Here is a 17415-nt window from a genome sequence, read left to right as displayed (position 1 = left end):
CTGTTTTCACAGTCCTGGCAAAGCTTTCAGCTAACTCTTCTGTCACAAGGAGGCTCGAGTCCCACAGGTCTGCCCCTTGGCCCGTGCTCCATCCTGAGCACTTGGCAGGTCCTGCGGTTCCCACTGTTTCTGGGGCTACAGTAAAGGGCATCCCAGAGGGAGGAAAAGACTGAGTCCCAGAGTCTCAGTCTGCAAGGAAAAGACTGCTTAGACTCCAACACCCACACAGTGCAGCTCTGGACGTCCGTGCTGGAGGGCTGGGAGAAAGGGCAGTGTGGTGCCCCCAGCATGGTGGTGGTCCTGGACTGGGCTTCCGGCTCACAGGGCAGGGAGGGAGAAGCTGGGCAGGTGGGAGCAGTAAACAGAGCAAATCTCTTGTAAGGGTGGTGGTGATGTGGGAGGGGTGATGGGGAGTTTGAGAAGGGATTACTGAGAAGGAAGGGCGGATGGGAGAGGCTCCCGAGTACTGGGCTCTCCTGCAATATAATCCACAAAGGAGAAGCATTTAAAAAGTCACACTGGGATCCTGCAGGGAGCACATCCATCTCTTTCTCATCCCAAACTTCCTTTGGACTTCCTGCTGGAGCCCATCCACAGGGCAAAATAAACAGTGATAAGGGTCTGGGGACAGGACGGAGCTCTCCACCCTGGGCTCACAACTTGGAGCAGGAGGTCACAGGGTCTTCGCAGAGTGGAGAGGAGCTTCCCCCTCCCAGGCCCCCAACTCTTCCTCCCAGCCTGTCTCATCTGCCTCAGTGTCTCACAGCTACTACAAGACACTGCTCCCCCAATTCATGTTCTAGGGTCCCAGGGTAGCGAGGACAGGGGGTGGAGTGGTGCTGGGAGTGAAGTTCTTTTTTTTTGTATTTGCGTAAAAGTTCTGGAAGCCCTTGCTGACATTGTTGCCTGGGGGCCCAGCGTTTTAAACTTAAGTCACCGGCCTGAGCCCTTGTTTTAGGAAAGAATGAGATGGCGCTTGTTGCGTAATCCTGAGCAGGGCCGGCGGGAGCTGCCAAGAGAAGCGGTCCTTCTTCCTGCCTCTTGCCTCTGGGAAGGCAGGCTCAGCTAGGAGGGCTGGGGATGGGCGGGACGCTGCCCTGGAGAGGGGACGTGGGTGTGAGGGGCTGGTAGACAGTGTAGTGAAGACAGAAATACCCTGACGCAGTGGTCCAGCACCCCCTGGGCAGAGCAAAACCCGACACGGAATCCAGACAACCCAGTGGCTGATACTGGGGGTGAAGGGGCAGATTCTAAGAAAGGAAAGGAATGGAAGCTAACCTGAAGGACAGAAGTTGGTGGTGGTGGTGGTGGGGGTCTGTTCTCTGTCCACTGTTGCCAACAGCACCCAGAGTGTGGGTTCCTCAAACTTTTGCCCCACCCCCCTCCACCTCCATTATGTCAGCAGGCCAATCCCCGACCAACTACCCTGTCCCTACGGGCCGGGCATTCAGCTATTCTCACTCCTGCACACCAGAATATTCTGGTGGCCCCACCACAATCTTAGGGTTAAAACCTGTACATTCAAAGTGTGCCTCCCCACCCTCCCCCCACCTCTCCCCTTGTTCCCCTCAACCCCTTCTACCACCTTCACCCAGTCTGACCCCCCTGATCCGTTTTCCCATAGGAACATCTCAAACGTGGCTCTTCCGCTCCTCTTCCTTAGGCTACTTTCTCCCCTCAGCAGTGGGTTTTCCCAAGACCCCATTATCCATCATCTCTGGCCTTTTGTCTTTTCCCTTTGCACACATTTCTCCTGTGACTCCCACACACCATCCCTTCCCCCTTCCTTTCAGACAGTAGGCCCCTCACTGCCCACCAGAGTCCCTATGCCCCTTCATCCCCCATGCATACACATGAACCGGACTCCAGGTTTTTCCGCTTCATCCCAACTCCCGTCCTCTCCTTCTTCCACCCCTCCCCACCCTCTAGTGCCTCCGGCCAGCTGTCCAGCTCCCAAATTCCGGCCACGAGTCCCGGGAACAAAGCAAGAAAAATCAGAGTAATTTGGGAAGTAAACAGAAACTGGGAAGGGAGGGGGGAGAGAAAAGTGGGGAGGACCCAGGTTGGGGGGGCCCTCTCCAGTCCCACCCAGTTTAGGGAATGCCCCTGCCTTCTCCCCCACCCCCCCTTCACCTGGCTCTTAAAGGGCCCGGCCCCTGACCGGCGGCTACTTAAGGCAGAGGGGCGGCGGCGGGCAGCAGCTGCGCTGCGAGGGCTCTGGGAGGAGTGGACCGGGCAAAAATCCTGACCATGACCCCCCACAGGCTGCTGCTGCCCCTGCTGCTGCTAACTGTGCTGTTCGCTGCCCGCTCAGGAGCCGCCTTGGCACGGTGCCCAGGCTGCGGGCAGGGGGTGCAGGCGGGTTGTCCGGGGACTTGCGTGGAGGAGGAGGATGGGGGGCCGCCCGCGGAGGCCTGTACGGAAGCTGGGGGCTGTCTCAGGAGGGAGGGGCAGCAGTGCGGGGTCTACACCCCCAACTGCGTCCCAGGACTGCAGTGCCACCCGCCCGAGGAAGAGGAGGCGCCTTTGCGGGCGCTGCTGCTGGGCCGCGGCCGCTGCCGCCGGGCGCGCGGGCCCCAGGGTGAGTCGGCGCCCCGCCCCTGCCCCGCCCACGTGAGCCCCGCAAAGCCCCGGGCAGGGTCCTGGAGAGCAGGGACCGGCAGGGTCCTGGAGAGCAGGGACCTGCCAGCCGCTGGGTTCTGTCAGTGATGCTTCTTCTTCTTAGCCCGGGGCCGGGAGGTTGGCGGGGGGGGGGGGGGGGGGGGTCGACACGTTTTGGGTGTGAAGGGACAAGAGGGGGAAGCAGCTAGAAGGTTGGGGTGTGGCTACAGGCTCTGGGACAAAGCAGGGAAATGTCTGAACTCTGAACCTTACCCCCCCCCCCCAATTCATTTTCTCTTGAAGGGAAAGGTGAGCATGAAGGGGTTTAGGGCCATGCCATATGCCACAGCATCCCCTGCTCCTTCCTTCAATCCCCCCACCTCCATCCCCTACTCCCAGCTGGAGAAAGGACCCAGATGTTGTTCCCAGCTTCCATTTGGAAAAGGAGAGAAGGGAATCCAGACTCCAAAATCCTGCACACACTGAGAAATAGCACCCCCCTTCTCCCCTTAATATCAGGGTGTCCAAAGCACCTGAGCATGGGCTCTAGAACAGAAGATGACCCAAACCCAGAATTGTTTCAGACTAGACTAGGGTCAGAGGGCAGGCTCCAGGGGCCTGAAGAGAAGGGGATAGAGGTGGGAAAAGAAGGAATCTGCCAAATCAGGGTTATGATTTAAAGCTGCTCAGAACCCTCCACCCACCCTACCCCACCCTACCCCGGGGAGGAAAATAGAAGTCTGAGTCATTGGGTGGGTGGGACAGAAGTGAGTCAGAATCCAAAAGATGGGGGGCAGCAAGGACAGGGGAGGGCAGGAAATGAAAGCAGTTCCCCCACCCAGGGGCTCCTGGTTTCTTTCATGGGAAGGGATGAGAAGTTAACTGGGAGTTTCTTTCAGTCCAAATGCCTGTGTCCGGGCTGCTAGGGGTCCTAATAGAAAAGGTTGTCTAGGTGGGTCAGAGAAGGTAGTGGGAGCATGGTTGTGGTAGGGTACTAAATGGAGGAAATGAGGGGCAAGGTCTGAGAAGGGTGGAGGAAGAAGGATCAGAATCAGGATCGCAGAGGGACTGGCTCTTGAGCTGCGGGTATAAGGCAAGTGGGAGCAACTGTCTAGGCTTGAGGACTGGGTACTTGAGCAGATCTTGTCTTTGGGCACCGAAAGGAAGAGCTGATCCCTTGGGGCCATAATATCTAATTTTACAGCTGGGACAAGTTCCAAGCAGTGCATACTCCCCTCCCTGCTTTTCCTCACCCTGACATCCTCCTGGTGGTCCCAATTTATTTCCTCACCCCTTCCCATCCTGAGCTTTCCTAGGCTCCCCAGACACCATGTATGACACTTTCTCCAGAGCCAAGAACAGTCTGAAGGTTAGAAGTCCCTCATTCCCTGCATCTTTGCAACCTGTCCTCTGCCTGTCCTGGTCAAGGGCTGAATCGTACCTGCTCCTGGGACCCCTGGGGTTGAGGTGGGTTGAGATATGGGGGACCAGAAGGGAGAGGCCCCCACTGCAGTGCCCCAAAAGTAACCGTGTCTAAAGCCTGGGAGGGATGGGCTGAGTCACAGCAGGTTCACACCAGGGACACACATTCCACTTGGGTCTCGACTAACCCCCCTCTCACAGCCCTTGCTCTTCTGCCTCATCTCCCTGGCTTGGTGCACCCCCTGCTGGCTTCTGGGGGGAACAGCCAGGTCTTTTCACCACAAGCCCAAGGCCTCCAGATATATTTGTACTTACACTCTGTGTTTGCTTTCCAAAGTGCTTCTGCCTTAAGACTAGTCTGGACATATTGTCAGGAAAGGTAATATCCCTCTTTGTCAGAGAGAGAAACTGAGGCCAGAAGAAGGTACAGGTGGAGGCAAGTTCTAACTGACCTCGTTTCCACTGCTTGGAAAGATCTTCTCTTCCTCCCACTTCAGGGAGTCAGGGTGAGCAAGGCTCTCTTCCATTTGGTTCTGGTCTTTGACTCCCAATTTCTGGACTCTTCCTCCCCCGTTCCTCTTGTGGCTGTAGGAGAGAATCCTAAGGAGAGCAAACCCCAAGCAGGGACCACTCGTCCCCAGGACGTGAACCGCAGAGACCAACAGAGGAATCCAGGGGCCTCTACCACTGCGGGCCGGCCCAGTCCTGGGGGTGTCCAAGACACGGAGATGGTGCGTTTGCGACTGGCGGAGGAGCCAGAGGGGTGGGGACCCCTGGAAACTCCCATCACAGGCTGTCCCCTTGGGCATGGAGCATTTTCCCATGTGCACGTCCTGGGAGCCCAGCTGGGGGAGACAGGGATGGCATGGTGGAGCTAGGCTGGGCTGTTCCGAGCTGCCTGTTCTCCCTCCTCCCAGGGCCCGTGCCGCAGACATCTGGACTCAGTGCTCCAGCAACTACAGACTGAGGTGTACCGAGGGGCTCACACCCTCTACGTGCCTAACTGTGACCATCGGGGCTTCTACCGGAAGCGGCAGGTGAGGCTCCTTGTCTCCTCTCTGCCCCTTGGTCCAGCAGCACAGGTGCCTACCAGGGATGGGGTGAAGGGCGCTTACAAAGGGCATTAAGGAGACTGTTCCTGCCTTTAAGATCTCCCCACTTTAGGACCCACACAAACACAGAGAACAACCACATGCTAGAGTAATGGAGTCAGACTGCCTGACTCAGGAATGCCTAAATCCCGGGCTCACACTGGTAAGACAGCTCTGGTCACCTGGGGGCCTAGGGGCTATGAACTCACAGGGAGAATTTGCATTTCTAAGCCGTCCGTAGTGCTGATGCCCGAGGCTGGTTTGGGAACCGCACCTTGACAACTGTGGTTCAGGCCTGGAAGACTAGGGCCAATTGAGTGGGTGGAGAAGAGTAGAGCAAGAGACTCAGTACCCATGGGCCCTCCCGTCCCTCCTGCCGGGGCCTGACGGTGACCCCTCTGATCCTCTGTGCCTCTCTCCCCAGTGCCGCTCCTCCCAGGGCCAGCGCCGAGGTCCCTGCTGGTGTGTGGATCGGATGGGCCAGCCCCTGCAGGGGTCCCAGGATGGCGATGGAAGCTCCTCTTGCCCCCCTGGGAGCAGCGGCTAATGCTGGAGGGGTGGGGTGGGGAGATGCAGCAGGGCCCCTGGAAGGAGCATGGGGCTGCCATCTTGGGTCATTTGTTGCGTGATAAGTAACTCAGGAGCCCTGAGCCCCATACTCCACCTTCAGGCCCTACCCCCACTGTCCCCCCTCACCCCTAGACCCCACACACGGGAAGATTGTTAGAGTGGGCTTTGGGTGTGAATAAAGCTGTGTTGGGGGTCTCTGGCCTACGTCTCTGTGTCTCTACCTCTCACATGTATGGAGCCCCAGTCCTTCTTTCTCCCACCTTCCGGCCACTGGTGGAGGTTTCCAACCCTCAAGCCTCTCCCAGCTACCCACCAGGGAGTGGGAGCAGGACAGACATAGAGGCCATGGCTTTTTTCTGAGTTTGTGACCTTGTTTCTAACACTAATATTTGGACACAAGGGGAGAGGGGAGAGAAAGGATTAATAGTTAATCCCCAGCAGGAACCCAACAAAGAGGAACTCTCGAAACACTTAATTTTCTGTTACATCCTACTAAAAAGGGAAGGAAAGTCTTGCTTCTTCAGCCTCTCCCATGGGCCAGACCCTGGAGCGTGTGCGTCTCCGTGGACTGCCTCATTGTGTGCTTACAATAACCTTGTCAGGTAGGGACTTTTGCCCCTGTTTTTACAGAGGAGGAAACTGTGGCTTCCAATATTTGGGTCACTTGCCTGAAGTTACACAGCTGGTAAATAGGAGATTTAAATCTTGTTCTTCCGTCTGTGACAATGCCTGGCCTTCCCTAGATCCAGAATAAGTGTTGGTTTTGTGTCCTCTCTGCCCACACGCTAACCCCAGCAGGTGTAGGGAAGAGCTAACCCCAGCAGCTGTAGGCACCCAGCCCCTCCTGGAGGGGCCACAGCATCACCTTTGTCACAGGTGGCACCCCATCATAACATGAATCACACGCGTATAAGATGCTTTATCGCACGGTCTAAGGGAGCCGAGCTCATTGTTACCTGAAGAGCCTGCAGGCTGCTAGGAAAGCAAGTGCTAGGTGACAAGCCCCCCTCCCCACGACACACAGAGATGCAAAGCCACCATTCTAGCAGGAGGCGTGGCTCCCTCAGCTGGACACCTGGTGGTGGCTTGGGTTGCTGGGGGTGGCAACCATTCCTGGGACAGCCAGCAGTCTGGAACTGAGAAGCATTACCCTCTAACCTGCTGAGCTCCTGGAGGTTCCCGCCTCCTGAAAGGACTTTAGTCTTTGGAGCTGTCCAATGAGCTGAGTGAGATAAGAGCTTGGCAGGCTGCAAAGGAAGGGAGGGGACACTTCTCTGCCACTTCTCCGCCGCCTGCTGACCCGTCAAGACTCACATCATGGAGCCAAAGGCGGCCCGATTGCGGAGGGGAGAAGGGTTGAGAGGAGAGCAAGAGGACCAACCCTCTGCAGAAGGTGAACTGCCCTGGAGGGGTGGGCAGAGAGCTCATGGGGGCTGGAGGTGGGGATGTCTTGTTGAGAGGGCGTCCCTGCTGTCTTGGGAGGCAAGGGAAGGCAGCCGCTGTCTCTGCCCCTCACTGCCCAGCCAGGAAAGGGAAGTGAAAAGAGATATTCAGAGCTGAGGCCTTGCCCTATATTGTGGGCTCTTTCACTCCTGAGGGTGAACCAAGTAACTTCCCGTTTCCCAGGTACTGTCATCAGTCTCCCAGTAGCCTCCTCACCCTCTGCAAAAAAAATTCCCCTTCTGATCACCCCGCCATGATACAAGATACTCCCCTGGTTGGGGGCAGGGAGGCTGCTGAGCTGACAGAAAGCATTTCCTGGACAGAGGATGCTTCTGGGTCTGTCTGAGGTGGCAGAAGCCTAACTCCTCCCCCTTGGATATGCCCTTTGACCCCTCCTCCTAGGAAACACTGAGAAGGACAGAGGCATGGACTTGGTGCAATGGACCCGCCATATGGAGGTGAGGGAAGTCAGAGGTCAGAGGTCAAGAGGGACAGGTCTTGGAGTGGAGGGGCTCAAACCCTTTAGATGAGGTGAGAGCTAAGGGTTAAGATAGAGGGGTCGGAAATACTTATCGGGAGGCCAGGGGCCAAAAGTCAGCCAGTGAACAGTCTTCTGTTGGCGGGATAAAGGTCAGGAGAGGGAAGGTTGGGGAGAGGGAGAAGAGAGTAGGGTCAAAGAGGACAAGGTGGTCGGCATCCAGACCCTGACTGTAGAAGTGGCTTTCCTTGGTCCTCACTGCTGCCCTGAGAAGCCAGGGAGAAAGAAGTCTGGGGGGAACCCCTGGGCCAGAGCCTTGCCTGTTCCCGGCACTTAGCAACATGGCTGGCACGCAGAGAAGCTCAGCAAATACATGGTGAACGAGAGGACGGCTCATGGGGGGGAGCGACCGCCAGCCTGCCCTGCTCTGTCCCGTAGGCCGTGAAGATGCAGCTGTTGGAGCAAGCTCAGGGACCGCTGATGGAGCTACTGGACCGGGCCATGTGGGAGGCCATTCAGTCCTACCCACCGCAAGGTGGACCTCCGCCCTCCGTTCCTCCAGATTCCTCGAGCAAGTAAGCATCTGAGGAGCTGGGGGCTGGGTTCCTGTAGCAGGCACCTCTGCAGCGAGGGTTATGAGCCCTAAATATCATCTCATGCATCTGTTGTCAGTGTGGGCACGACCACGATGTCAACCTTCTCTCTGTTGTCTTTATGGCCTCCGCCTGCCTGACACTGACCTCCACCTCTGGGCCTTGTTCTGCCCTGGCCTTGACCTTCCACCTGGTCCTGCCCTCTGGCCCTCACCCTGATCTTCCTCCACTACTGCCCTTGGCTCCCAAGTATCCACCCTTCTGCAAGGCTCTGCTCTCTGCCCAGAGCCGCCTTCTCTCAGGTCCTGACCCAGACGAACTGTCTTCATTCAGGGCCCGGGAGCCATCCCTGGGGAAACGGAAAATTTTCATCATCCGAAAGTCCCTGCTTGAGTAAGTCCACATCATGGACCTGGGATGGGAGGAAAAGAAAGAGCTTTGGCTGGGGTCCAGGACCCCTCGATTCAAATCCCCAGGTTCTAGGGGTTTGGAGGGAAGACTTGGAGAGAGTTTCTAAAGTTCATGTTCCATTTGCCCTGGGCATGATTGTGGAAGAAAGACCACCAGGATGAGAAGTTCCAGCCATGTCCCAGCCCTTAGCTGCAAGTTCCCAATCGCTAGTCCCCATCCCGCATGTGTATCGTGCCTGAGCTGGTCCCCATGACCTTGAGGACCCTCCCACACCAACATACGGGCCCCTGTCCCTGCAGCGAGCTGATGGAAGTACAACATTTCCGTACCATCTACCACATGTTCATCGCCGGCCTGTGTGTCTTCATCATCAGCACCCTGGCCATCGACTTCATTGACGAGGGCAGGTAGGCCCCCCTCCCGCCTGGGATAGGCACACAGATCAAACCCCTAGGTCCCCAGTGTTCCACCTGCCACTGGCCTGAGCAACCACAGCCCCCCCCCCCCGACTTTGATCCTTTGATTACTGGACATACATCACCATTGCTTCCAACAACCTTGCCACCTAAAAGACACTCTTAAACTTATTCCTTCCACAGCCTTGGATGGCCCTTGGTCTGACCTCCCGGGTCAGCCACTCTGTGGACATTCTGTCTCCTGCTCAAATACTTCTCAGTAGCAACCATGCCCAGATACATGTGAACACACAGGCACACTTCCTACCTTTCACACTCCCTCCCAAGTCAGCAGTGTTTGATCCAAGTAACCTCCATTGGGCACCTTCCAATTCCCCAACCTGAGGGCCAGAGATGAGAGCCAGACCCCATCCCAGTCTCTGAGGCACTCCCAGTCTTGTGGGGAACCCAGACATGCCCACTGACATCCCCCCAGAGCACCGCCGACTCTGGGGATGAGTCTCAGAGAGGTGAAGAGCCCGGGGTGGGGGTCTGTATTTACACCTCCCCTGTCTCACCGGAAGTACAGTTTAGGAAGCAGTAAAAAGAAGAGGACCAAGAATCTGTGGGTTCAGCAACAGAATTGCCTTCTGGCAAAATCGTTATTAATTATATGAGGAATAGAAGGATCAAATCTCAGTAAAAAGTTCAAATACACGTAAAAATGACAGTCCTTCCTGACCACTCCACCAGCCCCAGACCGCTGTCAGAGATAACATTTTTAACAGTTTTGACAGTTTCCCTCCAGGGCATTTTCCATGCCTTCACATCCACATGTGCATAAGAACCAAGAAGGTGTCTGTTGTGAGGCTTTGCATAAATAAGATACTTACTGTACTTACTGTTGTGTTTTTACTCCTTAATAACTTATCTTCCTCTCTTAAAGATTTTTCCATGTCAGCCCACTGTCCTTTACTCACTCATGGACATTTAGGTGGTTTCCAATTTTTCCCTGTTATAAACCAATACAATCTAAACATAAGCAAATAAAACACCCAACGACCTGCTTTCTACTAACTCCATCTACAGCTACAGACACTCCAAAAGAACACAACTAACGGAAATCAAGGCTAAACTCTGAATACCCCATATTTTAATACCAGCAGCATACAAAGTTCTGAGCCCTCCTGCAACACTCTAAGATTCAGAGAGCTGTAAAGGTCATGTGTAAGCAAAACCACCCCACGATTGAGTCTTTTCAGGCAACACCCTGTGCTAGAACTTCGGGACAACAGAGGTGCCATCTTGAAAACCTTCAGATATGGGGCGCTGGTAACTTTCACAAAATACCTCGGTCTGTCTTCCAAGAGCTCTGACTGCAGAGGGAGGGGACAAAGATGGGCCACACATTTGTCTCCTTTGTTTCTCCCTCTCCATTCCAAGGCTGATGCTAGAGTTTGACCTACTGATCTTCAGCTTTGGACAGCTGCCCTTGGCGCTGATGACGTGGGTCCCCATGTTCCTCTCCACTCTGCTGGTGCCCTACCAGGCCCTGCGGCTGTGGGCGAGGCCCCGGGCTGGAGGGGCCTGGACGCTGGGGGTGGGCCTAGGCTGCGTGCTGCTGGCCGCCCACAACGCGGTGCTCTGCGTCCTCCCGGTCCACGTGGCCCTGAAGTATCAGCTCCCGCCGGCCTCGCGCAGTGTCCTAGTCTTCGAGCAGGTGATGGGCGAGACGAAGCTCGGGGCGGGGCTCGGGGGGTGGGGACGCACTAGATACTATAGTACTAGTGGGGGCGGAGCTAGTTCCTAGGGGCGGAGTCCGTCTTCAAGGGTTTGAACGCACCAGCGGGGGCTCCAAGGAAATTTGCTGCTGTGCAAATGAAATCGGACTTTGCAAGGAGTCACCGGTATTGGCTGGCTGGAGGCTCCACTCTGGCCTTTCCTGTACCCGTTTACCCTTGATTCATCTCAGGAGCGACCTGTTAGGCTATAAGACTAGCAGACAAAAAGATAAAATACGGGCTTTGATGGTACAGATTTTGCAATCCACCTGCCTCTCTTCGTAAAGGAGCGCACAGAGATGTTAAGTGATTAGCTCAAAACCACACAGCAACTTAACCTCCTTTCCATTCCATCTCAGGTCAGGCTCCTGATGAAGAGCTACTCCTTCTTGAGAGAGGCTGTGCCTGGAGCCCTTTGTGCCAGAGTAGGTGAGGCCTTGCGCGGGGCCCTCTGTGAACTCAGGCCTTTTGGCTGTTTGAGTGAAGTCAGCGGTTGCAAGATTCTCATACAAGCTCTGGCTTCCTGATCCTGTGCTGCCCCCAGGGCAGAACTCTGGCCTCCCAGCTGGACTCTGTGGGCCTTAGTCATCAGTCCCGCCTCTCAAGTCCCGCCTCTGAGATATGGCGCCTCTGACACCCAGGACTTCTGGCACTTTCCAATTTCCAGGCCTAGCCTGGAAAGACCCAGGGTATGAGAGCCTTATATTAGGAAGTCAGAACAGAAGGAGAGAAGGAATGTGTGATGGAACTTGTGGGTGCCAAATGAAAAATGACAAAGCAGGTCCTGTACCAGGAAGTAGGGCACCTGGAATGGAAGCAAAAGAAGGGTGTCAAAGAGCAGCTTCAGCTCCTGCGTAGTCTCACCTTCCCTGCCACACCTCCAGACCCAATATCCAGCCCCTCACCCATCCCCTGAACCCCTGTCCTACCCAACCCTCCACCCACCCGGCCCTTCCCCAGCCCCCACCCCTCTCCCACTCTCTCTCCTTTCCCCCTTCACTGATGGAGCCCTCTCATTCTTCCCCAGGTGACGGCAAACAAGCCCCCAGTTTCTCCAGCTACCTCTACTTCCTCTTCTGCCCTACACTCATCTACAGGAAGACTTACCCCAGGTAAGACCCTGTACCTCTTTCCCAAATGCCCAGGCCCATCAGGGACATTGCCCTTCTCTTTTCCTCTCTCTGGGGTCTTTAGCCTCTCTCCAGACCCTGGCCAGTTTCTCAAGAAGCTTCCCATAATTACAATGGGAAATAAGTGGCAGGTAGACTATCCCTTCTCCTTTGCACAGCCCATGGTGACACGAGAGTGACCAACTGTCCTGGCTTGCCAAGGGCTGCCCCAGTTTTAGTACCAAAAATCCTCCACCTTGGGAAACCGGTCAGTCTGGAGCAAACTCCTGATGGTTAGTCACTTTAATTGACATTCGAGCTAAAAATCCGTTTGCCGTGTCTAGTATGGATGGTGCAGAATGTTCTAGACCTTTACCTCCCCAGATTATCCTCCCAGGCCTGAGGAACTTCAGGAGATTCAGAGAGAGGGCCTGTGCCCCTGTAGGCAGGGAACAAAATAAAAGGTTGGGAAACATGTCATCCCCATTGCTATTGCAGGACACCCAACGTCAGGTGGAATTATGTGGCCAAGAACTTCGCCCAGGTCAGAAGATGGGGTAGAAGGGCAGACACGTGGTGGCTGAGGGGGCATTTCTGGGACTGAGATGGGGAGTGCTGGGGAGGAGGGCAGAGGGTGGTGCTAAGGTAAGAGGAGGCAGGTGCTGGGCTAGAATCCAATTCCAGAAGGAGGGGGAGCTGCTTGTGACTCCTCTTAAAGTGACATGTCCCTCACCCCTCCCGCACCCCTCCCCAGGCCCTGGGCTGCGTGCTGTATGCCTGTTTCATCCTGAGCCGTCTCTGCGTTCCTGTCTTTGCCAACATGAGCCGGGAGCCCTTCAGTACCCGGGCTCTGGTGCTCTCCATCATGCATGCCACGTTGCCAGGTGTGGCCACCAAAGGCAGGGCTGGGGAGGGCTGCACCCAGGTGAAGCCTTCCTAGTAGGGGACTTCTCCCTCCCCTCTCTCTTTCCCTTCAGTCAGATTCAACACATCCTGCCTCTGGAACCTCTCCCAAGTGTGGCCTCTCCCATCATGGCTCACTTCAGATGACCACTCCACTCTCTCTCTTTCCACATTGGCCTCCTCACCTGTCTCCTTACCCCTTCAATCTTTCCTCCCCCGCCCGCCCCGGACACTGCTGCCCAGATGAACGTCCCTCCTCCAGGTTAGTCATTCCCCACCCTGGTTCAAAATCTCCAGTGACTCCCCATTGCTGGCCTCTCCAGATACAGTTTGACCCCTTGGCCTGGCATTCAAGGCCCCTTCCCAGAAAGCCCCTCCTGTCTTCTCATCCTGCCCCAGGCTCCGCCCATTCCTTGAAAGATACTCACTTTCATGCCTCCAGGCCTTCGCTGATACTGGTCCCTCAGCTTGGATTTCCTTTCCCCATTTTCCAGCGGCGAAGTCCCGTCTGTTTTTGGAGCCTCCTCCTCCAGGAAGCCTTTCAGTTTTAGCCATCAATCACCATGACCCACCCCTTTTTTGCACTGCTAAGCCCATCAATGGCCACCATGCTTAGCTCCCAGCACACTTGACCTTGATGCATGGTTGGACATGTCTCCGTCCCTATCTCTACCTCTGTCTCTCTCTGCTCTCTCTCTCTCTTCAACCACTCCATGAACTCCTGAGGGTCAGGGGCTTTGAGCTTCATCTGTGCATCCCCAGCATCCAACATGGGGGTCATGAGCAGATGGATGGATTAATAAATGCATGAGTTAGTGAGTGACAAATAAGTGGTGGTAGGATTTGGGGCCCTGGTTGCCAATGAGGGGCCCTTGGAGCTTCCCAGGGGATCCAGGTGGGCCAGTCTGACCTTCAGCCCTTGTCCCCACTCACCAGGCATCTTCATGCTGCTGCTCATCTTCTTTGCCTTCCTCCACTGCTGGCTCAACGCCTTCGCAGAGATGCTACAATTTGGAGACAGAATGTTCTACCGGGTGGGGCCTGGACCTGACCCCTTGGGAGCTGGATGCAGGGAGGGCCGGAGAGTGATCTGGGGACGTTGGTGGCTCCATGGGGTGTCACCTCCGCTGTGCCTTCAGTCTCCCACGTGAGAAACGGGCTGCCCTGGATATGGTTCTGATGTCACCTCTCCACCTCCCAACTAGCCAGGGCCAAAAGCTCTCGTTCGCATCTTACTTTGGAATCGTCTTCCCCTGAGAGGGAGCAAAGGAGGGAGGTCCCCAGATCCTGAAGAGGCAGCTGGGAGAGTGCCTGCTGTCTCTCTTTGGCCGGGGACCAGCCCCCTGGGGAACACTGGGACAGGGTGCAGGAAGCAAGGAGGAGCAGCTGGGGCCCGAGAAGAGTCAGGACCCTGATGCTCACCTCCTTCCCCCAACCCTGACCCCATTCTTCCCCCAGGACTGGTGGAACTCGACGTCCTTCTCCAACTACTACCGCACTTGGAACGTGGTGGTCCATGACTGGTTATACAGCTACGTATATCAAGATGGGCTGTGGGTATGAGCTCAGCAGACCACCCGCCCAGCTCCCATAGCTAGTAGAGTCTTTCCAGAACATTCTCTTTCCCTCTGTCTACACCATTCACCTTTTCCAGACCCAGGGGCCCCCTTGACCTCCATCTACGCTCTTCTACCCAACCCAGTGGGCAGAAAATCCTCCTTAGGGTCTAACTTCCTTCCTTCCTTCTCCTTTTTTTTTTTTTCAAAGATTTTATTTATTTATTTGACAGACAGAGATCACAAGTAGGCAGAGAGGCAGGCAGAGAGAGAGGAGGAAGCAGGCTCCCCGCGGAGCAGAAAGTCTGATGCGGGGCTCGATCCCAGAACCCTGGGATCATGACCTGAGCTGAAAGCAGAGGCTTTAACCTACTGAGCCACCCAGGCGCCCCCTTCCTTCCTTATCCTTAACTCCACCCCACACAGCATTTCCCCCTCCTTAGACTCCTCAGGAACATGCATATAGCGACTATTAGCTACCAAGACTTTTCACATACATGATCTGCACAGTAACCCTGACAGGTATCATTATATCCCCTTTTAAAGATTGCATTAGCCCAAAGAACTAATAAAGTGCTCTTAAATAAGACATACCAGCCCTTCAGACCCCAAATCCCATATTCTTTCCATTGTACCATACACTCTCCTGGTTTCCTTAACGAGGGGGCTCTTTGTGGAGAAGTCTTGAGGAGACTTATTCCACCCTCCTCCCCCCACCCCTGCCAGCTCCTTGGCGGCCGGGCCCGAGGGGCCGCCATGCTGGGTGTGTTCCTGGTTTCTGCCGTGGTCCATGAGTACATCTTCTGCTTTGTCCTGGGATTCTTCTACCCCGTCATGCTGATACTCTTCTTAGTTATTGGAGGTGAGCTGGGCCTCCATGTGCCATGGGAGGGGGAGCCATCCAGAGGGAGGAAGCCTGGAGTCCTGCTTCTGGAAATTCCAGACTGACAGGGGAGGACACACACCCTTCTGGAGGGGGAAGCATGAAAGTTGGGGTGTGAAGGAACTTGGGAACAGGGAGGGAGGCAGCAGGGGTTTTCTTGGGGGATGTGGGAGAAGATTTCTGGCTGGAGAGGAGCATCTGAGCGGGGCACACATAGAGGGAGACAAGGGGGAGAAGTGGCATGAGGATAGAAGGTTTAGTATAAGATCCAGAATACTGCTATAAACAGAGGAATCCTGCTTTCACATGAGCCACTTGAGATCTCTATGGGTTGCTAGATCTGGGTTCAAGTTCCTGTTCCATCACTCCCCAGTGTCCTGGGAATGAGAAGGCAGCCAGGAAGACAAGGTGTCTGGAGTTGGCATAACAAACTTTCCTCCACATCAGGGCTGATGAACTTCATGATGCATGACCGGCACACGGGCCCGGCGTGGAATGTGTTAATGTGGACCATGCTGTTTCTGGGCCAAGGCATCCAGGTCAGCCTGTACTGCCAGGAATGGTACGCTCGGCGACACTGCCCCCTCCCCCAGGTAAGGGACCACGACCGTCACTCAACTCCCCATCCAGAAGGACACACCTCCCCTCCACAACAGCCAGCCCTCTATTGTTCCCCAATTCAACAGCCATTTGGTCAGGGACCAGGGCCTGGTGTGGGGGCTTCTGTGTCTTGGATGTGTAGGGTGGGCACAGGGGAACTCATGTACAATTCACCTCTCTCTGGCACAGACGACCTTCTGGGGGCTGGTGACACCTCGATCTTGGTCCTGCCATACCTAGAGATCAGAGCACCCTCACTGCCCAGATGATACCACCAAGTTCTTCTCTGCCTGCAAATCCCGGGACCAGGGTGCCTCTCCTTGCACTCCTAGATCTAGCTCCAAGTCAAGGGGGCCTGGCAGGCATGACCCACTAGGGAACTCCAGAGACGGAGATCCATGGACCCAGAGGGCCACTGAGCACAGACACGGAATGGTGGTGGCTCTTGAGCCTCCAGCCCCCTCGACCAGGCACAGAGTCCCCTCCTACCTCATGACTGTCCAGACTTGGGAAGACTTGAAGGATCTTACAGATCTGGTCAATGCAGGGTGACCTAAAGAAGCCGGGGCCACCAAGGTCTGAGAAGGGTTTGGCTGGCTTTTTGTACTGTTTCCAGTACAATAATAAACTGTGTCTCTTTTTATTCATTCATTGGTTTATTCCTTCATTCATTCTTTGATGAAGGCCCACTTTGACAGGCACACTGGAAGAGCTGGGTCCCCAGAGGCAAGACTGTGTGGTGGGAGGGGCTGAGGGTCTTGGATGACATCCATTGCCTTTTTAATGCCATCCCCTCCCCAAAACCCAACTTTGCCCTCCTTTCCACCTCTACTCCTCCTTCACCTCACATTTCCACACCCCTTAATCCTTCTGCTCCCAGCAACCTCTGGCACATCTGGGACGGGCCACAGCAGACCCAGGAGAGGAAGTGCCTGTACAGACCTGATGCGATTATCTCACCTTCCTGAGCCCCATTTTCCACAGCTATAAGGGGACCTTAAAATGAAGAGTGTCCTCACCGTACAGGTTCAGAAGGTCAAAAGATTCATGTTCAGCACCATTCCAGAAACCAGACTGTGTAGTCACTCTAAGGAGAGGATCGTTTCTGTCCTCCTTACGCAGGTCCCCCCTCACCTGGTGTGGGGAAGACATCTAGACCAGTAAACTTTTAGGGAACTTAGCCCCGGGGCACAGAGGATCAAACAAACCAGGATTCCTGAGAGAGGGATGGGTACTTCTTTTTTTAATAAGAATCTTTTTTTTAAATTAATTAATTTATTTATTTTTGCGTGCATGCAAGAGAGAACGAGCACAAGCAGGGGGGTGGGCAGAGGGAGAAGCAGACTCCCCGCTGAGCAGGGAGCCTGATGCAGGGCTTGATCCTAGAACCCTTGGATGACAACCTGAGCTGAACGGGGACGCTCAACTGACTGAGCCACCCAGGCACCCGGTACTTCTTTTTTTTTCTTTTCCATGTTAACGGTGTGAATGGATATCTTTTCATGCCAACAATATAGATCTATTTGCTCACTTTTACTTACTGCATGTATACACTAGAAGTTATTTAACTATTTATGTA

General features: G+C 55.1%; 2 protein-coding genes across 2 annotated transcripts; both read left to right on the top strand.

Moving 5' to 3' along the window:
• Positions 1 to 2170: 2170 nt before the first annotated feature.
• On the top strand, positions 2171 to 5885 carry IGFBP6 (insulin like growth factor binding protein 6). The gene is made up of 4 exons (XM_047739783.1): positions 2171 to 2581; positions 4615 to 4754; positions 4941 to 5060; positions 5539 to 5885. Exons 1-4 carry the CDS (start codon positions 2251 to 2253, stop codon positions 5659 to 5661), a joined length of 714 nt encoding a protein of 237 aa, XP_047595739.1. The 5' UTR covers positions 2171 to 2250; the 3' UTR covers positions 5662 to 5885.
• A 947-nt stretch (positions 5886 to 6832) lies between these two features.
• SOAT2 (sterol O-acyltransferase 2) lies at positions 6833 to 16481 on the top strand. The gene is made up of 15 exons (XM_047742799.1): positions 6833 to 7077; positions 7530 to 7585; positions 8044 to 8180; positions 8532 to 8591; positions 8909 to 9016; positions 10448 to 10724; positions 11145 to 11214; positions 11813 to 11897; positions 12393 to 12438; positions 12649 to 12778; positions 13734 to 13831; positions 14256 to 14354; positions 15080 to 15215; positions 15684 to 15829; positions 16026 to 16481. Exons 1-15 carry the CDS (start codon positions 7002 to 7004, stop codon positions 16074 to 16076), a joined length of 1575 nt encoding a protein of 524 aa, XP_047598755.1. The 5' UTR covers positions 6833 to 7001; the 3' UTR covers positions 16077 to 16481.
• The last annotated feature ends 934 nt before the right edge of the window (positions 16482 to 17415 follow it).

This window comes from Lutra lutra, chromosome 8 (assembly GCF_902655055.1).
Source record: "Lutra lutra chromosome 8, mLutLut1.2, whole genome shotgun sequence".
Lineage (NCBI taxonomy): Eukaryota > Metazoa > Chordata > Mammalia > Carnivora > Mustelidae > Lutra > Lutra lutra.
The sequence above is the reverse complement of the archived record's forward strand: the minus strand, read 5'-3'. Positions and strand labels throughout refer to the sequence as shown.